A 22,450-nucleotide genomic window follows, 5' to 3' on the forward strand; every position below is an offset into this window, starting at 1 on the left:
CCCGACCCTCTGTCATCAGCCCACGGGGGCTAAGGCAACATACTGGGTGCCCAGTCAGGCAAAGGGCCCTAATTTGTGCCCAGGGAAACTTAAGGAGACCCTGATTCAGAACATCTTGGATACTCCTCTGAAAGGGGTTGGTTAGAGGCAGAAGGGGAGGACGTTGGGTTGTAACTGCCCTAACCCCTGTGCTTCTCTCAGGCCTGGGATCCTGCCCAAGCAAAAGTGGTCCTTAGGAGAGTGGCTCCTGGGTTACAGAGTAGGCGCAATCTCTGACTGGTGGCGGAGTGGAGGGGAGGGTTAAATACCACAACAGGGCAGTGGATAGGACAGCCCAAGCGGAGTCTCCTAGACCCTCCCTCCAAATCCAGGGGGATTTTGCTGTGTGCTGTGTGCTGTGTAGCCCTGACCTCCCTCCTCCAGACAGATGGCTCTGGAAAGCTCAACCTGCAAGAGTTCCACCACCTCTGGAACAAGATTAAGGCCTGGCAGGTGGGAAGAGAAAATGAAGTGTGGGAGTCAAGAATGGGGTTGATTTGGAGATTCAGTGTGTGACCTCCATCCTCAAATTTTCTATTGCCAGAAAATTTTCAAACACTATGACACAGACCAGTCCGGCACCATCAACAGCTACGAGATGCGAAATGCAGTCAACGACGCAGGTGCTGAGAAGGAAGGGGTGGCAGGGATGTGGACCCGAGGCGGTGGGAACAGGAATGGGAGGGGACTAGGCTACTAGGGCCCCACTAGAGAAAGGAGAGGAAAAGGGCTTCTCACTTTCCCTTCCCAGGTCACAGAGTGGCCGAGAGGCAGGGAAAATAGAAGGCAGGCCCAAGGCCTCCAGCTCCACGTCCACCTCTAACATGGTCCCCTCCACAGGATTCCACCTCAACAACCAGCTCTATGACATCATTACCATGCGGTATGCAGACAAACACATGAACATTGACTTCGACAGTTTCATCTGCTGCTTCGTTAGGCTGGAGGGCATGTTCAGTAAGTAGGGGAGGGGGGCTGCCCTCTGCTTTCTTGCAGGGGCAGTTGCGGCAACAGGCATCTCACCTGATAATCTCCAGTCTACTCCATCCAGGCTGAACAAGAGCCAATGTCCTCTTTAGGCCCAGAATGGGATGGCAAAGGGAGGGTTACTGGTGATTCTCTGCCTGCACATCTTTGTGCTGATGAGGGACAGCACTGGGCACATGGTCCTCTGAGGGGAAGTTACAGTAGTAGAGGCGGAGTGCGCCTGTAACTGGCCTCTGGCCTGTGCATTCTTTCACAGGAGCTTTTCATGCATTTGACAAGGATGGAGATGGTATCATCAAACTCAACGTTCTGGAGGTAAAGCATAGGCACAGCACATTCCCCCTACACATTAAAACTCAAGGTAGAGGGGTCACGGGCGGACTGGACCCAGGGTGTGCTCCTCGTTTCCACACAGTGGTGGAGGGAAGGGATAGGAACAGAACACGGAGGGAGGCTCAGCAGGCTCCCAGGACACGTGCACTTGAGGTCCAAAAGGATCTCTGCTCCCCCAGTCACTTGATGAGGGAAAACATGCACCTTCTTAGGGAAGATCTAGGAGAAAGGAAACAGTAAGCCACTGCTTCTTGGAAAATCTTCCGGGGGTCTGACCTGCTGGGCCTGTTCCCTTTCCTCTTGCCCTGTAAGATTCCTAGGGCGGGGGGGGGCGGTCACTCTTTTCTGATCTACATTCTGATCTTGGGACTTCTTTCAGTGGCTGCAGCTCACCATGTATGCCTGAACCAGGCTGGCCTCATCCAAAGCCATGCAGGATCACTCAGGATTTCAGTTGCACCCTCTATTTCCAAAGCCACTTACCTCAAAGGACCCAGCAGCTACACCCCTACAGGCTTCCAGGCACCTCATCAGTCATGTTCCTCCTCCATTTTAACCCCTACCCATCCTTGATCGGTCATGCCTAGCCTGACCCTTTAGTAAAGCAATGAGGTAGGAAGAACAAACCCTTGTCCCTTTGCCACGTGGAGGAAAGTGCCTGCCTCTGGTCCGAGCCGCCTTGGTTCTGAAGCGAGTGCTCCTGCTTACCTTGCTCTAGGCTGTCTGCAGAAGCACCTGCCGGTGGCACTCAGCACCTCCTTGTGCTAGAGCCCTCCATCACCTTCACGCTGTCCCACCATGGGCCCAGTGCTGGGCTTCTGCTGGTTATTTTAGGAGAGGCCTGCTGTGGGGTAAACTAACTCAGTGGAATAGGGCTGGTTACTTTGGGCTGTCCAACTCGTAAGTTTGGCTGCATTTTGAAAAAAGCTGATCTAAATAAAGGCATGTGTATGGTGGTCCCCTTGTGTTTTGTTTCTCACATTTAGATATCAGCAATAGCATGACTGAATGGCTTCCAATCATACACTCACCTATCACCTAGAAGAGAACAATGAAAAACACACACAAAAACAAAATCTTGAACCCCCCTTTAATCATGCCTATTGCTATTTCTTGAGCATAAGAATGGCTCAGATACTTTCCAAGACATAAAAGGAAGGCAGAGGAATAGTTGTTGCTGTAAAAGACGTCAAGAATAAATGGGTCATGTACAATGGGAGGGGCTGGTTACCTGAATGTAATGGAGTAGAGATTGAGCTATCCTAGCTCCTCTGCTCACTAACTGACCTGTCGCATGACCGTGGACAAAACCCTGAACGCAGCTGTTTGCTAAACTTCTCTGGACCATGGCCTGCGGCATATCTATAGGCATCCTGTGTTTTCCACCCAGTTTCCTTCTTCCTCGCTAAGCCAACGTGGAAAGGGCTGACCATGAATATGCAGACAAGGTAACAAAAGTAAACCGTCAATTAGTAAAAGTACTTTATTTTCCTCTTGTATTTGCTTTATATCCTCTTGCTTTACAAAGTTACGAAGTTCACAGCTTTATACCAAAATGTAAGAAGGCTATTTGCTTATAAACGTTTTTGCAGTCAGGTGTCATCTGATTTCATTCTTCTAATCCATATTCAATATTAAATCAGAAACCAAGGGTGCTGGAGCAGCTCTAGGGCATATATTTCTCTTAAATATGAGAAAGATTTTCAACAGCTTTTCCTCCTTGACCCCCTCCTCTCCCAATTTATTTGGGTCACTACCTTGAATTTAGAGTGAATCTGGGAAATTTAGTCACCAGGTAACCCAGCAGGGCCATATACTTGGGCTTGGAGGTGAGGTTAGAGGTTACTGTCTAATACAATAAGTCTGGTTTCTATGAGGCGCTCATATCCACTTGCATAAGGAAACCTAGTCTATCCCAAATCACCTCCACCACAACTTCTATTCCTGTCTATTAGACCACTTCTCTTAAACCCGAGGAACCTGATGATTTGGGGGCAGAGATAAAACCATTATTTTATAAATGTGGCAGGTATGGCCTTCATAATTCTAGAAGCTCCCGTTTAGGTAACAGAAACAAAATTTAGATGTAAGCATAAACTGCAGTTATTTGAGCAAACCAGAGCGTATGTGCTGTTCAAATCCCACTTCACAATATACTTCAATCTCACCTCCAATGAATTCTCTTCCATAAAATAAACCATTCCACTAAGTATATAACTACTCCCACCAAATCATCCACATGCCTCATCACTAAAGTTGTCCATTGTATAATCTATCAGAAAAAAAGACAAAATAAAACCTGTGTTAAGCAAATAATCATTTAAACAGTAATAATATTGCCTCTAAATTAAAGGTAAGTCAGGAGCTGAACACTCAACTGTTAACTCTTCTGGGGAAGAAAAAAATTCTTCCCACAAAAGCAGGAGTGCAGTAGTAAATAATGACTTTCTCTCAGATTCAAGTAATATCAGGTCAAGATAACCTTTGCTGTTAGAGTTTTGTTTGCATTGTGTGGAACTCCTTTATAAACTGAGTAGAGAGGTGTGCCAAAATTATTTTTAACCTAATTAAAAACTTTCACAGAAAACTTGAAGTGACTGATAGTTTATCACAACAAACTGCCATTTAAACACTAGCATAGGTACACAAAAAGATTTATACTATGGTTTTCTTGGCTATAAGCCATTAGAATTAGACAAAAGCAACCGAGAATAACATTCTAAAAGTGGCTCCAACTACTTTAAAGACATGAGTCAGTTTTTGTCAGGTCATTTAATGGTTTCCTTCCTTCACAAAGCCACTAAATGCCAGAGTCAACACAGATCCCTGAGCCATAGCTCTTCTCTGAGGGGAAACAGGGTTATAATCAGTCACAACATTGTGGAAGACATTAAAAAAAGAAGGCAAAGTTCTGCATAATTTTCAAGACAATTGTAAGTAGTAACACACAGCCATAAGCAGCCAAAATGCTTATGGTCCCTTTATTTCTTAATAGAGGGCTAGAACGGTTCATTTTGGGTAACACACTAATCTGGTGTTAAAAGAATTTCATGTGTTCTTGAAACAAAGGCATTACTGCCACTGCTTCAAAAAAAAGCCTTTGTGAAATGAAGAAAAATATGACAAACACAGGTTCCCACACATATACATACATACAAAGGAACCTGCACACTTGCACACACACAGGCAGATATAGGCGTACAGTTCCACCAAAGCGAAGTCCAAATCAGAGTTCTTACTGATTCTACCAGTCTGTAATACTCTCAGAAGTTCCCCACAACTGCCCAACACCTCACCTACCCTTTTCCTGCTGCACAAAGGCTCCTTCACTCTCATCTTTTCGATATATCATCAAGCAGGGCAGAAGGGCACTAAGCCGCAGAGCATTCGAGGCTCTCTCAGCACGCTGCCAGCCAGCGTGAAAATGCGGCTTCACTACAGCCCAGAGAAAAGGGCCAGGTTTAGTCATCGATCCAAATGCATTTTCCCGGGAAATGACCATTCCCAAACCCACAGAACAGCTTGGCTTCTCTGGATATCCTTATAGGAAATAGGGGTGAGAGGTGGGAAAAGCTTCTTAATCTCATACAGAAACAGCACAAATATTTAATACACCTTTTGCAACAAGATCTTCTCTGTTCTCCATTAAGCATCATGTAAATCTCACTAGTGTGGTTAACAAAATGGCTTTCCCCAAGGACAGAAGTCAAGAGCCTGCGGGGCCATTAATTATCTAGTACTAGGCCATTCATTATCTCCTAGAGTAACTCTTTTTTTTTTTTTTTTTTGAGGTGGAGTTTCACTCTGTCGCCCAGGCTGGAGTGCAGTGGTATGATCTCAGCTCACTGCAACTTCTACCTCCAGGGTTCAAGTGATTCTCCTCTCTCAGCCTCCTGAGTAGCTGAGACTACAGGCACATGCCACCACACCCAGCTAATTTTTGTATTTTTAGTAGAGACGGGGTTTCACTATGTTGGCCAGGCTGGTCTCGAATGCCTGACCTTGAGTGATCCACCCGCCTCGGCCTCCCAAAGTGCTGGGATTACAGGTGTGAGCCACCAGGCCCGGCCTCCTAGATTAATTCTCGACATTTTTTGGATCAAGTAAGAACCACTGGAGCCTTTCCTGGAAAAAAGAACACATACTCAGTCTCACACACAATTTCTGGGGGCTCACAGACCCTCTTGAAGCCTATCCATGAACCCCCTGGTGAAGTCCCCCTGCCCGACAGCCTGAGGGAAGACATGTGAGTGGATGTATGTGCACTAACAGGGGCGAAGACAGACCTGGATGCTCTGCAATCCCAGAGAGCATGAGGCACCATGTCCCAAACCTTGGTATGTGGCCCTGGGCTCCTCCCCCTTATTTTCTCTCTCTGAAGAAGCTTTCTGAGTTTTTTGTTTTGTTGTTTTTTTTTTTTTTTTTTTGAGACGGAGTCTCACTCTGTCACCAGGCTGGAGTGTGCAGTGGCACGATCTCGGCTTACTGCAATCTCTGCCTCCCAGGTTCAAGCGATTCTCCTGCCTCAGCCTCCTGAGCAGCTGGGATTACAGGCGCCCACCACCATGCCCGGCTTTTTGTATTTTTAGTAGAGATGGGGTTTTGCCATGTTGGCCAGGCTGGTCTCCAACTCCTAGCCTCAGGTGATCTGCCTGCCTCAGCCTCCCAAAGTGCTGGGATTACAGGCGTGAGCCACCACGCCCGGCCACTTTCTGAGTTTTGAGGATCCAGAAACAAAAGGCTGGAAAGCAACACTTCTACAGGTTTACTGATGAGTCTGGAGAAAATCCAAAAACAAAGCCCCACTGAGGGTTTGTGAATTTGGCTGTTCTCAGTGGCCAGGCAGAGTCTCTGCTCCACTCTTTTTTTCCCAGCTAGCAGGGAAGTGAAGGCAAAGAACTGTCTCAGAAACAAGTCTCTAGGAAGTCTGCTTGAGGTCCTGAAAACTGTATTCAGATGCTTTATTCTAACCCCCTCTCCCCCACCATCTTAGGTGCTGCAGGGGGGTGGAAAACACCCCGTGAGCCCAGAGGAATACTCAATGGCTGCCATCAGTCTAGGCATGGCCATACAGTGGGAGAGATGGAGGCTGGCAACTGAACAAACCAAAAGGGTTCAAACCAACATTAGGCTTGCAGGGTCAGACACTAGAAAGGAAGATAAAGGTACACCTCCAGTTCAACAGCCTGACAGGATCTGTAGCAGGTAGTGCCCAGGTTCAACAGCAGATGTAAAGGTACACATTAGGTCTACGCACTGCCTCACACTGAGCTTTCTATCCACATTTACCGAGGTTTACTAGGAAGTGGTGTCTGTAAGGACTTGTGACTATGTGATTTGCTTTCTGAATTCCTAAAAGATAGTCAGCAGAGCAGCCACTGTTTGTCAAAAATCTACTGTGTCCTTTAGCACTTAAAGCCAGCTCTATCTATAAAGCAAGAAAACAGTGACACACACTGCACATAATTGTTAAGGAAGAAAACTATTTGCTTCCAGTTTAAATACCCAGCTATTACAAATGAAGAAATTAAAACTGATCCTGAAAGTCTAGCACTTAAACAAACTTGTACTTAAAAGCCTGACTATAGGTTTAAACCATCATAAGAACATAAACTAAAAATTGCAAACTGAAATCAATAAAATATACATATGATTAGGGTCAAACTGGGTAACCAATTAGGATCTGTATCTTTAATAAACATCTGGAGAATGCAAGTAGCATATATCACTATATGCCATGCTGTCCCAGAGGAGTATGGTTCCTTAACATCTGTCTAAATCTATTTAAAACCTCCAGCAAGAACTTAAAAGTGTAATCTATCATCCCATAGAGCTGCCCAGACTTATGCTACGGGTATGCCTGGCTAGTAACCACTTTCTCCTTCCTTGCTTCACCAAGGAAGGGAAGAGAGTGGCCTGTGTGGGGGGCCGATGTGAAAATAGTTCAACTAATGACTTCCCAACGTGGGAGGCAAAAAACTTCATGAATCAATTTTGCTGTCATCTTCAGCATGTCGTTCAATATGTCCTGCAGCATCCTAGGAATGAAGGGAAAAGGGCCCATGAGAGAGAAGTCGATAGTAAGACAGGAGAAAGTCAAAGCCAAGGAAAGCCACGTGGGTCCATTCCACCTAGGATCCAGACAGGAAAGGCAGTTAGGAGCCAGCACTTTGCTAATTTACATGAAACCATGTACTTAGAGGTGAGTTGTTGTCTCAGCACAAGAGCACTGTAATAAATCTCCAGGTTCAGTTACTGGATTTGAAACATCTGAAAACATTCTCTTCAGGCCCTTTCTCAAAAATGACCTAATTCTTCATTTGCAACTTCATTAAGCTACCCTCCAAATCTCTGAATCATAAAAAGAAAAAACCCTAGGCCCTCCCTATATATGGCAATTCTCAATAATAAAACAAAAAAGGTTTGCTAGCCCCTGCTCTGAGCAGTCTACTGAATCCCAGACAAACCTCAAGTCCCACTAATGTACCTGTTTGGATCCTTTCCTAGCAGTGAAAAAAGCATCGCAGTTCTTCCAGCGACATTTCAGAGTCTGAAAGTTGGGATTAGTGTGGTCGGTCAGCAAGTGTTGTTTTAAATGATCTACAACGCCAAATATCAGAGAGCAGCCATGCCACTGGAGAGAAAGAAAATGAGACTTGGTGAAAAAGGGTGCAGTGAACGTGAATCAGAACAGCCCCCACCTGGATCCCATAAGCACTATGGAAGCAAAAAGCCAGCCCCTTATTTCAAATTTATTCTTGGCTAGAAAAGACAACAAAGCCAAGGCAACCAAAATATCAGTATAATGAGGAAACTTGAAAATACTGGAAAAATCTTTTGATATTTTGAGAGGGCACAGCACTAATGTAGCAATTACAACTTCTTAAATCAGGAAAGGCCAGCAAATATTTATGGATAAATTACCATAAAATTCTGTTTAAACTGTATTTTTTAATGTTGCCATCATAAAATTGAGTTTCTATCTTAGTTTATTCAATACAAAAGGCAAATACCTTTCCTATAATACCAAAAGGGCTTTTTTTTTTTTTTTTTTTTTTGAGATGGAGTTTCACTCTTGTTGCCCAGGCTGGAGTGCGGTGGCACGATCTCGGCTCACTGCAACCTCTGACCCCTGCCCCCCGGGTTCAAGCAGTTCTCCTGCCTCGGCCTCCCAAGTAGTTGGGATTACAGGCGTGCACCACCATGCCCAATTAATTTTGCTTTTTTTTTTTTTTTTTTAAGTAAAGACAGGGTTTCACCATGTTGGTCAGGCTGGTCTCAAACTCCCAACCTCAAGTGATCCGCCCACCTTGGCCTCCCAAAGTGCTGGGATTACAGGTGTGAGCCACCGCACCTGGCCTGAAAGGGCTATTTTTAACAATTCTAAGAACTGTTGAATGTAAATGTGAAAATAAAAATGTCTGATAAAGAATACTACATTTGTGGAAATATTTATTGTAGAATACTGTGTTTGCCATGGAAGCCCGACTTTACTCACAACCTTTGTCACTTGAATCTCAATCTTATGAATACCTACTTATTTTTTTAAGCTATAATTTTACTTATAAACGTGGCTTAATTTCATGCATTAGAAAGCATAAGCTAGTGTCTTACGCTTCCTAAATGGTGGCTCAGTGGGATCACACCCTGTAATCCCAGCACTTTGGGAGGCCAAGGTGGGTGGTTCACTTCAGCCCAGGAGTTCGAGACAGCCTGGGCAACATAGTGAGACCCTTTCTCTACCAAAAAAAAAAAAAAAACAACAACAACAAAAAAAAACCGGCCGGGCATGGTGGCTCACGCCTGTAATCCTAGCACTTTGGGATGCCAAGGTGGGCGGATCACCTGAGGTCAGGAGTTCAAGACCAGCCTGGCCAACATGGTGAAACCCTGTCTCTACTAAAAATACAAAAATTAGCTGGGTGTGGTGGCGGGTGCCTGTGTTCCCAGCTACTAGGGAGGCTGAGGCAGGAGAATCACTTGAACCCCGGAGGCAGAGGTTGCAGTGAGCCGAGATCGTGCCATTGCACTCCAGCTTGGGCAACAGAGTGAGATTCTGTCTCAAAAAACAAAACAAAACAAAACAAAACAAAAAAAGTAATGCAAAGTTAAGTTTTTCCTCTGTCAGTACTACTCCATCCTTCTCTCTATAAAGCCAGAGGTATCTTCCCCATTTCTCTCTATAGATTAACTCTATTTGTGTACTCTGGATCCTGTCATTCAGTAGTGCCTCCTTATCCATGGTTTCACTTTCTGAGGTTTTAGTTACCTGTGGTTAACTGATCTTCAAAAATATTAATTGGAAAATTCCCAAAATAAACAATTCTTGAGTTTTAAATTGCACATAATTCTGAGCAGTGTGATGAAATCTCCTGCCATCCCACTCCATCTCGCCCAGATGTGAACTGTCTCTCTGTCCAACATATCTACATTATATTCGCTACCGCCTGTTAGTCACTTAGCCCTCTTGATTATCACATCAAAAAAACATAGACCGTATCCCCCTTGGATAAAGAGGAACTGTACTAGATTTTGCTTGCCTTCACTGAGAAAATTAAAAAGCAAAGACAGTAATATGTAAAGAGCTAAAAAGTCACTAAGCTGTGGACAAGCGTAAAGTCGAATTTTAAAATGGAGAGTGTCAAGTTCACGCCATCAATGCTGAAAAGGATCTAAGGGTTTTAGGGAAAAGCTACCATTGTTAGAACTGACGAAAAAAAATTAAGGCTTATAAGAAATAGTGTGAAAATTTTAAGGGTTAATCATCAGTCCTAACCCCAAAATAAAAACCACACAATTCAGCCTGATGAACTAAGGTTTAGAACTTACAACACCTTAAATTTTTTTTATTTGCCTATTCCTCAAAAACCAATGAGGACACAAACCAAACCATTAACACTAGTAATCTCTGATGAGCAGGAGTAGAGGGGGCAGTGCCATTACCAAAATAAGCACTTCCACTTTTTATTTCACATATTTCTGTACTGTTGTTTTCTAAGCATGTATTGATTTTATAATAAAACAAAACCACCACCTAGGAGACAACCTGTGATCTACAGTGTAAGGCATAAAGTAGATGCTAAAATATGCTAAAATATAAAAATGCGACACTGATGATAATGAAGATCTATCAATTAGCCTAGGGTGAAGCAACCTCTAGAAGTCCAGTGACAGGAAGAGTTTCACTCCTTACCCAACAGCGGTAATTCTGCATCAGATTAAGCCTCACGGCCTGAATACTGCCATCATAACAGCCAGTGTAAATCTGGAGAAAGAGAGGTTTATAATATCAGACCAAAATACACACAAACTACAAAACACCCTCAAAACAGGAGTCACAAGCTCCTTGCAGCAGCTACAAGAAAACAAACACCTAAATCAAAACCAGCTCCAGAGTAGGAGAATGGGGAAGTATTTTCCAGATCTTCTAGTCTAGGTATTTTGCAGCTGTGCTCCTTAGAAAGCCACTTGGGACCAGGGCAGAGAGGAGTGGCAGGGCTCAGAGGCACCCACTTGTCCTTTATACTTTAACTGGGGTAGCCCTGGTTTCTATCAGGTGCTCTATGTTAGGCACCTGTATTTCCCTGGAAAAGAAAGGATTCTATTACTCAGAGTCTGAAAAACATCCATTCTGGTTCAACTCCATAACTTAAAAAATAAAATAAACAAGGCTTAGCAGGGTTACGTGAGTTGGTTTCTACTTTTAGATCTGCTGTAACCATGCCACATTGGCCAAATCTCCTGACTGCATTCCACTGTTCCATTCAGATCATGTCTCTGGAAAAGGCACCACTCAACTTTTTGAAGCATCTTAAAATTACCTTCTATTAAACTGTAGTTGATACTACCATTTTTATTGTAATAATTTTGGCTGTTAATAGACAATGGAATATTCAACACTGTCCCCTGGTTACTTCCCTATTATGCCAAGAGATGGGAAGGTACTTAACAATGAGGCATATCAGAAGCAGATGTCACTTTTGGAAGTGACAAGAATTTTTTAGCAAACACATTCAAAAGCAAATATCTTACATGACAACACTCACCATGCTTTTATGGATGGTCATACACATAATCATGTCTTTGTGTCCTCCATAAACCTGTAATCGATCATGAGACTTAGGCAGAAAAAAAAAAAAGAAAGAGAATTGAAGTTATTTATACCTTGCATTTAATAAGTACAGTCCCTAAAGGCCTTTGGCAGGTTTAAAACCACACCTGAGGCGCTAAGTGGAAGCACTAGTAGCATTCTAACAGAAATATATTCTAATGGCAATTTTTCTTTTACATTCTACTACTCAAGGAGGGAGCTGGTAATTAGAAGTAATAAAATCAATTTTGTTAGAATCAGAGTTTCAAACTTGAAACTGCACACAAGAACTCGACAGGTTTTAAGAGACTGGAGTTGCTCTCCAGAAATTAAGTTTTGACACCCATGACCCAGATCAAGTATCTTAGAGCAGTTTCTGAAAGTTGCAGTCCACAGGCCAGCTGTTCATAATTATCTAGAATGCTTGTGAAAATACAGATTCCTGGGTTCCATCCCACCTTACTGTATCAAAAATCAACACTAAACCCAAATAGACAGTCTCCCCAAATCATTCAAGCAAAATACTGAATATCAATTCTACCTGTAATTCATAGACACGAACAAATTTATCCAGGCAAGCAGTCACCATCACTTTTCCTAGGATATTCACCACAGTCACTGCATGATTGTGACCTTTATAGATCCGCACGAGCTCACCAGTCTATGTCAGAAGAGAAGTAAGAGTCACCAGACTGACTTTCAAGACTCCTTCCTGGTTATAATTCTATAATTCTAAGACACATAATTTTGAGGATACTGTACACATACAATTAATACAATTGATTGTATTAACCGTACAAATACAGTTAATACAATTGTATTAACTTTAATAGCAGATGTATCCCACAATCATTTATTACATATACAAAATATATGGATTGTGTCCTGATGGAAAGACTCTAATATTAGTCATGGAAAGAAAACGGCCAAAACTCTATCTGTATTTATAGCCTTCCAAGTACTTTTACTTTTTTCATTTCACTGGATCTAGACCACAAGTCTATCAGTTGGGAATTATTCTGAGGTTATGAACCAGGAATTGAGCTTCAAAAAGCTGCCTCTATGACCTGAGAACAGTCTCTCAGCTGCTTCTGTTGTTCATTTTTTTAAGAGATGGGGTCTCACAGGCCGGGCGCAGTGGCTCACGCCTATAATTCCAACACTTTGAGAGGCCAAGGTGGGCAGATCACTTGAGCTCAGGAGTTCAAGACCAGCTTGGGCAACATGGCAAGATTCCATCCCTACAAAAAATATGAAAAAATTAGCCAGGCATGGAGGCTCACGCCATTAGTCCCAGCTACTTGGGGGGCTGAGGTGGGAGGATCCCTTGAGCCTAGGAGGTTGAGGCTGCAGTGAGTCAAGATCGCACTACTGCATTCCAGCCTGGGTGACAAAGTGAGACCCCTATCTCAAAAAAAAAAAAAAAAAAAAGAAAGAAAGAAATGGGGTCTTACTTGGTCACCCAGGCTGGAGTGCAGTGGTGCAATCATAGCTCACTGCAGCCTTGAACTCCTGGGCCCAAATAATCCTCCCACCTCAGCCTCCTGAGTAGCTGGAATTACAGGACGCACTGCCATGCCCAGCTAATTACAAAAAAAAATTTTTAAGAGATGGGGCCACTATTTGGCCTAGGCTGGTCTCAAACTTCTGGCCTCAAGTGATCTTCCCACCTCAGCCTTCTGAGTGGCTGGCATTACAGGTGACAGCCATTGGGCCCAGCTCTCAGCTGTTTTTACTAGTTCTATTTTAACTACATATCATATCCAGTTTCTGAAAGCCTCAGCTGCTCAGTTTATTTCAAGTTTAAATGAGGCATTCAAACTAAACCTTACATAAAGCCTGTCTGTCCACCATTAAAAACTTCGATGAGGTAGAATTTCTAAGTTACACAATATTATCCAAGAGCATATGCATAGGGATGATTATGAATCCCTTCAGTGGATAAAGGGCTTAATTTAAATTGCAAGAGGTTTAAGAAAACCATCAAGCTTTAACCATTATTTTATTCAAGGTTTCTTTACACAACACCAACATAGCTTACGTGAATGTTGTGGGCATGGACTGACTGATCACTGGAACCACTGAACACGAGATCATTCACCACCTTAAAGAAAAAAATTAAACAAGTCAGATTCTGTATACGGTTCTTAATTTTCTCTATAACTTGTAATACACATTGGCGAATTCTAATTTCCATCCTATTTTGAGATGAGCACAATGAACTAGGTATAAAAGTTTCTCAGACGAATTTTCTCAGCTGAAACTTACACCCCCCTACCAAGCATGCTAATGAACTAACAATGTATTATTAGGTTTGTTACCTTTCCAGAATGATTATGAAGGAGCCTAGAAGGGCATTCGAGTATACCCACACTATAACAAAATACACTCATTGTTTCTCAAATGAAAGTGCATCACTTGGTGATGTTGGTGTAAAGAAAATGTTTACAATCTCCTTGCTCTTTCCAAGGTGGTGTTTCTAAATGACGCATGAGACAACATGAGAAATGCCATTTAAAACCCTTCTTTGTTTTGTCTTGCTTTGCTTGAGTCAAGGTCTCACTCTGTCGCCCATGCTAGAGTACAGTGGCACAATCATGGCTCACTGCAGCCTCGATCTTCGGTGCTCAAGTGATCCTCCCACCTCAGCCTCATAAGTAGTACAGGTGCACACCACAACATCCCGCTAATTTTTGTATTTTTTTGTAGAGATGGAGTTTTGCCATGTTGCCCTGGCTGGTCTCGAACTTCTGAGCTCAAGCGATCCCCCTGCCTCACCCTCCCAAAGTGCTGGGACTACAGATGTGAGCCACCCCGCCTGGCCTCAAAACCCTTCTATTTGTGCCAGACAACTCCTATTCTCTTGCACTGTACTTGCCTTCATGCAAAGAATGGTTTTGCTATGGCCCTCCAGAGTTCTGAGGAGCAGTCCATTCCGGGCATCGCGTACACTAATTGTGCAGTCATAAGACCCCACGACCAGCAGTTTTCGGGCACCTTCCTGAGCTGTAGCAAGACAGCTGACTGCCCGAGGGCCATGGCATTCAAAGATCTCAAGTCGTTTGTTGTTCTGGAAAATAAGCCAAGATAACAGCTAAAAGCAACTTAGCTGGAAAACTTCAACTAACCAACATCATTACCTTGGTACAAACTCTCATTTCTGTCACCTGTACTCAAATTTTCATACCCACTGTGCAGCCTTAATTTATCCATCTCTGCTATTTCCCACTCCAACCGTTTTTACTGAACCTCCCCTATCCCCTGATGTGAGGAGGGCAAACGCTTACATTATAAACTCATTTATAACTTCAACCCACACCATCTCCATCCTAATTAGAAACTGGTTCTCTTTTTATGCTTTCTTTCACCACCTGTAAGTTAATAATAATGAAGGGTGAACCTTTTTTTTCAAACTCTAGTGCATATTCCCTGACATAGACCCAGGAACTATTTTTGTCATCCAAAATTTAGGCAATCTATGTGTCAGGCTGTTTCCAAAAATCTCTATTTAGAATTATCTTCCTAGGTAATTTCAGTAAGTCTCAAATTCTCCACTTTTTTTTTTTTGAGACGGAGTCTCACTCTGTCGCCCAGGCTGGAGTGCAATGGCGCCATCTCCTCTCACTCCAACCTCCACCTCCTGGGTTCAAGTGATTCTCCTGCCCCAGCCTCCTGAGTAGCTGGGAGTACAGGCACCCACCACCACATCTGGCTAATTTTTGTATTTTTGTAAAGACAGGGTTTCACCATGTTGGCCAGGATGGTTTTGAACTCCTAACCTCAGGTGATCTGCCCGCCTCAGCCTCCCATTACAGGCGTGAGCCACCACACCTGGCCTAAATTCTCCACCTTATTATGATGTTCTTCTGGCACCTGGTTCCATGTCATCTCTCACAACATCATTTAGTAGACTATAGAAGCCTAATTATATCAGAGTCGCAGGGTCACATCCTGAATCCCAAAACATTCTTTTATCTCAGATTTTAGACTTCTTTCCTTCATGCCCCAACCAACCCTGTTCATTAAGCCTCCCACTTCCACAAAAGTTCTTTAGGTGCACGCCTGGAGTAAGGCTCCTAAAACTAAGCAGAAAGTGACAGCTGGGAGCCTACATTGCTGAGCAATAATTTCAGCCGTCTTGAAGTGCTAGGGAGACAGACTGAATGGAGGTCAGGACCCAAAGGTGGACTGGCCCTGGTAAACAGTACTGGCTCTCTGTTGTGACTCCAGAAGCACTACATTCTAAGAGTACGGGCAACCTAGGAAAGAACCCAGCCCTCATCTTCAAAATTCACATCTATGCAGAGATTCTCAAATGTCTGTCTCTAGGACCATCTTCTCCAGGGCTTTTCAATCCTTTAAAGAACTTTTCCATTTGAATTTCTTGTCATCATCTCATCATTTTGCCTCAAGATTGTCTTGCTCCTTACTTCTGTCTACTACTTAAAAGAAAAAAAAGAGAGAGAGACAGGGTATCACTCTGTCAGCAAGGCTTGAGTACAGTGGTATGATTATAGCTCACTGCAGCCTTCAAGTCCTGGCCCCAAGCAATCCTCCTGCCTCAGCTTCCTGAGTAGCTGGGACTACAGGCGTGTGCCACCATACTTAGCTTTTTTTTTTTTTTTTTTGAGAAACAGGGGTCTTGTTTTGTTGCCCAGGCTGGTCTCGAACTTCTGGGCTCAAGCAATCCTCCTACCTCAGTCTCCCAAAGTGCTGGGATTATAAGCATGAGCCACCATATCCAACCACTTCTGTCTACTTCTGATAACCTCACAAAAGAGAAGATAATTAGGTAATTATCACATTTTAGCCTTTAAAATATTTTAAATTTACTTTCCTCTCCATTTCTATTGCCCTAATCCAACTTACTCAGACTTAGAACTTGTCTGCATCTAAAATGCAAAAATCTTCACGAATTGCCCTTCTGTGATGTATCATATCAAACAGACCAAATCACTTGGCACTTGATTATATACATGCTAGATTCTTCTAGCTTGATTTTTAAGTTTCCTGTAGGCAGAAAGCATGACATATTTTAATGCACACCTTCTGTTAGTTCCAGCTAGCATGCAGCCTATGAATGACACTGTAATAGTACCATTGTAACATACGGTTACAAGATGAGCAGAGGATATGGTGCCACAACTAACTAGCAATCAAACCTATCAATTCTGCCTCTTAGATTATATCTTTCCTCCATTCCCTTCTCTTCATCCTGTTTAACCTTTTTCATGTCAGCTTCCACTACAAAACCTCCTAAATGATCTCCCTGCCTTTGCTAATATCAATCTTTCCCAATCTTATCAACTCCAGTGACTTTTTCTAAAATATAATGGGATCATGTCTCTCATACTTTAAAGCCTGTAAGATGAAGTCCAACTACCTTAACAAAGCACATAGGGCCATCAAAAACTAAACCTTATCCTGGGGCCTAGCACGTAACAGATGCTCAATAAAGGCTAGGTCAACAAATGAATTTATCTCTGGGTTAGGAAAGAATGAAGCCATATGGGCATTACAGCAAACCTCTTAGTTCACCTCACAGATGGGCCGCCCTCATGAAACCCTAAACCAGTGCCAAACCACACCAATGTCATACTCAACAGAATTTAAATTCATTTTTCTTCATTTTTTTAAAAATATGGAATGCTTCATGAATTTGCGTGTCATCCTTGTGCAGGGACCATGCTAATCTCTGTATCATTCCAATTTTAGTGTATGTGCTGTCGAAGTGAGCACTTAAGTTCATTTTTTATGATGTCATTCTTAAATTGAGACAGACTAGTTTAATCCATGACTCATTATTTGGCCCCAAATCTTCAGACTTGGTTTAATTTAGTGGAGTTACATTTTGGTCCTGGAACATTTGAGTAGAAGCAGAGAGAATGGAGGATCTTGTTTCACTTACATCAGAAGATAACTGTGTTTGAGTAGCGGTTAATTCTGCTGCTTCCTCACAGAAGAAAACAGGAAAATCCCTGCCTGCTACTTCTTCCCACACATGCTCACACTATTTTCAAGTGCATGGGAAGTAAGCCTTTTCTCCTCCAACCACTAACCTTTATGTTGAAGGTGACCACAGTGCCATTTGCCAGTCCCGCATAGAGGATTCGCCATCTACTGTGGAGGCAGAGGACCCGGTCTTCCAGCTGTAACTGCTCCACACACTCTCGGCTCTGATAAAAGCACACAACCTTTAATCAGCAGAGGGTACTGGCAAATGAGATGTCAAAAACAATTCCTCCAGAAAGCAGACTTTAAAATGATTCTTATGTGGAAGAAAATGTGACATCCTCTATTTTGTAGGGGACTATCTTAGATCTGTTTCTCCTTTGAAATATGAGGCCTAAGACTTCCAAGCTGTAGGTAATATGAAAAATAAACATAAATTCTAGTAATGTTACCCATGTTTCTAACTTAGAATGTAGAAATTCTTCAAAGGGTACTATGAGTTGGGTCTTAGCCTCTTAAATTAAGAGGCCAAATATAAAAGACAAAGCTGTATTTTGACATCTAAAGAGGAAAATCAGGATTATAGTTACATATTTGATAAATGCACTAATCAAATATGTGGTTTCCCACAACTGATTCTCTATTTCAATAGCTCCCAAACGTCTCCTTCAAACTGGTGCCAGGTTAGCTGGGCTAAATTACTCAAGAGGCTTTTAAAATACATAGAACCCAAGCTCCAACCCCATCCCTGAGACTCTTAATTTGGTGGGCTCTAGAATCTGTGTTTTAAAAAATTTCCCTAGTAATTCAGATGCACATGCAGATTTAATACCCACTGTTTGATCTGACCTTCAAAAAACGATTTCTTTTTGAGACGGAGTCCTGCTGTGTTGCCCAGGCTGGAGTGCAGTGGTGCGATCTTGGCTCACTGCAAGCTCTACCTCCCGGGTTCACGCCATTCTCCTGCCTCAGCCTCCCGAGTAGCTGGGACTACAGGCGCCCGCCACCATACCCGGCTAATTTTTTGTATTTTTTAGTAGAGACGGAGTTTCATCGTATTAGCCAGGATGGTCTCGATCCTCTGACCTCGTGATCTGCCCGCCTCGGCCTCCCAAAGTGCTGGGATTACATGCATGAGCCACCATGCCCGGCCAGAAAATGATTTCTACCAACTTCCTCCAACTAGATTGTACTAGCAAATGTCTTTACCTAGAACAAAGAATTGGGCCAGGACATAGTAAATTCAAAATTTGTTGTTGAGGCCGGACGCAGTGGCTCATGCCTGTAATCCTAGCACTTTGGGAGGCCGAGGCAGGTGAATCACGAGGTCAGGAGATTGAGACCATACTGGCTAACACGGTGAAACCCCGTTTCTACTAAAACTACAAAAATTAGCTGGGCATGGTGGTGAGCGCTTGTAGTCCCAGCTACTTGGGAGGCTGAGGCAGAAGAATTGCTTGAACCAGTGAGGCGGAGGTTGCAGTGAGCAGTGATCACGTCGCCACACTCCAGCCTGGGCGACAGAGCGAGACCCCATCTCAATTAAAAAAAAAAAATTTGTTGTTGAATGATACTGAAGACCCAGGTGTAGCTTTTTAAGTGGGCTTGGCTGTAGATATTAAAATCAAGATGGTTACAATTGGGTAGGATGGGACAAGCTGTGGGTAGGATGAGAAAAGCTGTGGCTTGTCAAATCCATTGATCTCCTCTCCCAACCTTCTTTCATACCTAAAAGAGTCAGTCACTTAAATTATTCAATTTCTCCCCTGAAAAAATTACAAACATAAGTGCCATATATGAAATTGTAAGATACAGCAAAAGACAATAAATATGCCTAAATATTAAGATTCATGTTGCTTCCGGTTAATCCTATGAGATCTTTTGTAACTTTATAGGGGAAACTGAACATTACATAGTAATAAAAAAAGAACAAACTATTGGCACATGTACCAATACAGATGAATTTTCAAACATGGTGAGCTAAAGCTAGACATAAAAGAATACATGTGGTATAGTTATACTGATAAGACAGCCAAGCACAGACAAAAGTAATCTATGACAGTAGTCAAAATAGTGATTAGCTTTAGAAGAAGGTTATGCCCAGGGAGGCATTTGAGGGAAGCTTCAGGGCTATGAAATGGTCTGTTTTGATCTTCGTGGTAGTTATACAAACAAATATCTGCAGAAAAATTCATCAAGCTGTATACTTAAAATCTGTGTGCTTTACTGTATGAAGTTATGTCTCGATGTCAAAAAATGGTTACAAAATCTTTTTCACTAGTGTACGGTCCTGCTATGCCAAAGACTACATGTTAGAACCCTTAATACTGAAAAGCCTTTTAAAAGAGTTTTTGCTGATGTTGTGAGTAAAAATGGTATTCCTTGTACTTTGGTTTTAATTTGCATTTATTTGCAAGATTGTATTTTTTTCAGTTACTTGTATTTCTTTTTAAAAGACTTGCTTGTTTTTTGTCAATGTATGTTTAGGGATTTATTTATTTGTTTTTTAAAAGACAAGGTCTCGCTCTGCCTCCCGGCTACAGTGCAGTGACATGATTACTGCTCACTGCAGCCTTGACCTCCGAGGCTCAAGGAATCTTCCCACCTCAGCCTCCCGAGTAGTTGGAACTACAGGCGTGGGCCATCGCGCATGCCTAGTTAATTTTTAAATTGTTTGGGGAGATGAGGTCTCGCCATGTTGCCTACGCTGTTCTTGAACTCCTGGGCTCAAGTGATCCTCCCAACTTGGCTTCCCAAAGTTTTAAGATTATAGGCATGAACCACTGCACCTGGCTATAGGAATTTAAAGGTGTAAGCCCCTGACAACATATACCAAACCTATGTTTGTCCTATCTTAAGTTACAGCTTTTCCCCCGGTTTTATGTAAGACTATTTATTGCCAAAATATGCTTACAATTTTTTTTTACAAGTTTGTATAATTTTTTACAGGATTGTACAAGTTGCCTAGCTAGGCTTGAACCCCTGGCCTCAAATGATCCCCCCACCTCAACATCCCAAAGCACTAGAATTACAGGCATGAGCCACCATGCCCAGCCTCTTTTTCTAGTTTCTTGGATTTTAAAGCTTTCTTCTTTTCTAATAGAAGCAATTAAAACTACGAATTTCCCTTTCAGCAATGCTTTAGCTGCATCCTACGAATGATACGTTGCATTTTCATTTAGTTAGGTATTTTCTAATTTCCCTTGTGATTCCTTCTTTGAACCACAATAATTTAGAAGAATTTTATTTTCATCTCCCTATATTTGGGGATTTCTTAGATTTCTGTTACTGCTTTCTAATAAATGTCATTGTGGTTAGAGAACATACTCTGTATGATTTTAGTGCTTTTAAATTGATTGAAACTTATTTAATAGCCCAGCATGTGGTCCTGGTGAATGTTCTATGTGCCCATTCTTGAAAAAAATGTGTATTCTGCAGTTTTGAGTGGAATGTTCTATAAATGTTAATTGGATCTTGATCGTTACTGATGTTGTACGGTTCTTTTTTTTTTTTCTTGAAATGAAGTTTTTCTCTGTTGCCCAAGCTGGAGTACAGTGGCGCAATCTCAGCTCACTGCAACCTCCACCTCCCAGATTCAAGTGATTCTCCTGCCTCAGCTTCCTGAGTAGCTGGGATTACAGACACGTACCACCAGGCCCAGCTAATTTTTTTGTATTTTTATTTTTGTTTATTTATTTTTTGAGACAGAGTTTACTTATTTTTTGAGACGCACCACACCCAGCTAATTTTTGTATTTTTAGTAGAGGTGGGGTTTCACCATGTTGGTCAGGCTGGTCTCAAACTCCTGACCTCAGGTGGTATGCCCACCTTGGCCTCCCAAAGTGCTGGGATTACAGGCATTAAGCCACCACAGCCAGCCTAATTTTTTTGTATTTTTAGTAGAAATGCGGTTTCGCCATGTTGGCTAGGCTGGTCTCGAACTCCTGACCTCAAGTGATCCACCTGCCTCAGCCTCCCAAAGTGCTGGGATTACAGGCATGAGCCACCACACCTGGCCAGTGTTGTACAGTTCTTGTATATCCTTCATGGTTTTTTATTTAGTAGTCTATCAATTATTGAGAAAGAGTTGTTAATGTCCCCAACTATAATTGTGAATTTGTCTATTTCTCCTTTCAGTTCTATCAGTTATTGTTTCATGTATTTTAGAGCTCTGTTATTAGGTACCTGTACTTATAATTGTTATATCTTTCGGGTGTGCTGACTCATCATTATGGGATGTCCTCCTTTCTCCAGTAGTATTCCTTGTCTTTTTCATTTTTTAAAGGGACAGTGTCTCACTCTGTCACCCAGGCTAGAGTGCAGTGGCATTGTCATAGCTCACTATAACCTCAAATTCCTCAGCTCAAATGATCCTCCCACCTCAGCCTCCCAAGTAGCTAGGACTACAGGTACATATAACCATGATTGCCTCATTTTTTTATTTTTTGTGGAGACAGGATCTCATTATGTTGCCGAGGCTGGTCTGGAACTTATAGTCTCAAGTGATCCTCCCACCTCAGCCTCCCAAAGTGGAATACAGGCATGAGCCGCAGTGCCCAGTCACATGTCTTAAAGTCTGCTTGCTCAGTATTAACATAACCACTCCAGCTCTGTTACTATTTGCATAGTATATCTTCTTCCATTCTTATTCTTTTACTTTCAACCTATTTTGTCTTTACATTTAAAGTATGTCTCTTTGCCTGGGCATGGTGGTGCATGCCTGTAATCCCAGCACTGTGGGAGACCAAAGCAGGAGGGCTGCTTGTGCCCAGGAGCTTTAGAATAGCCTAGGCAACATAGCGAGACCCTGTTTCTAAAAAAAAAAAAAAAAATTTTAATTGGCAAACCATAGTGACATATGCCTGTAATCCCAATTACTCAGGAGGCTGAGGCGGGAGGATCACTTGGGCCCAGGAGTTCGAGGCTGCAGTGAGTTATGATTACGCCACTGCACTCTAGCCAGGGTGACAGGCCAAGACGTTGTCTCAAAAATAAAAGTGTGTCTCTTGTAGACAACAAAGATTTTGATGTTACTTTTGTATCCAGCCA

General features: G+C 42.6%; 2 protein-coding genes and 1 non-coding gene across 17 annotated transcripts in view; 1 reads left to right on the plus strand and 2 right to left on the minus strand.

The window, feature by feature from the left end:
• CAPN3 (calpain 3) overlaps nucleotides 1–2,315 on the plus strand; it is a 57,831-nt gene extending 55,516 nt beyond the window's left edge. For all 8 annotated transcript variants that reach the window (XM_063716592.1, XM_063716591.1, XM_002825346.6 and 5 more), the window contains 5 exons: nucleotides 424–492; nucleotides 584–662; nucleotides 880–996; nucleotides 1,283–1,341; nucleotides 1,739–2,315. In XM_063716592.1, the coding sequence (XP_063572662.1) occupies nucleotides 424–492; nucleotides 584–662; nucleotides 880–996; nucleotides 1,283–1,341; nucleotides 1,739–1,765 (351 nt within the window). In that variant the 3' untranslated portion in view covers nucleotides 1,766–2,315. The remainder of the gene's footprint in view (nucleotides 1–423; nucleotides 493–583; nucleotides 663–879; nucleotides 997–1,282; nucleotides 1,342–1,738) is intronic.
• A 509-nt stretch (nucleotides 2,316–2,824) lies between these two features.
• ZNF106 (zinc finger protein 106) overlaps nucleotides 2,825–22,450 on the minus strand; it is a 78,213-nt gene continuing 58,587 nt past the window's right edge. For all 8 annotated transcript variants that reach the window (XM_054532631.2, XM_024232499.3, XM_024232495.3 and 5 more), the window contains 8 exons: nucleotides 17,509–17,625; nucleotides 14,328–14,519; nucleotides 13,491–13,553; nucleotides 11,991–12,110; nucleotides 11,406–11,477; nucleotides 10,553–10,624; nucleotides 7,847–7,993; nucleotides 2,825–7,397 (listed from right to left, as the gene is read on the minus strand). In XM_054532631.2, coding sequence (XP_054388606.1) covers nucleotides 7,341–7,397; nucleotides 7,847–7,993; nucleotides 10,553–10,624; nucleotides 11,406–11,477; nucleotides 11,991–12,110; nucleotides 13,491–13,553; nucleotides 14,328–14,519; nucleotides 17,509–17,625 — 840 coding nt within the window. In that variant the 3' untranslated portion in view covers nucleotides 2,825–7,340. The remainder of the gene's footprint in view (nucleotides 7,398–7,846; nucleotides 7,994–10,552; nucleotides 10,625–11,405; nucleotides 11,478–11,990; nucleotides 12,111–13,490; nucleotides 13,554–14,327; nucleotides 14,520–17,508; nucleotides 17,626–22,450) is intronic.
• Nucleotides 17,085–17,188, minus strand: LOC112129320 (U6 spliceosomal RNA). Its single transcript, XR_002911722.1, has one exon. It is a non-coding gene; the product is annotated as a U6 spliceosomal RNA (small nuclear RNA).

This window comes from Pongo abelii, chromosome 16, assembly GCF_028885655.2.
Source record: "Pongo abelii isolate AG06213 chromosome 16, NHGRI_mPonAbe1-v2.0_pri, whole genome shotgun sequence".
NCBI classification, from domain to species: domain Eukaryota; kingdom Metazoa; phylum Chordata; class Mammalia; order Primates; family Hominidae; genus Pongo; species Pongo abelii.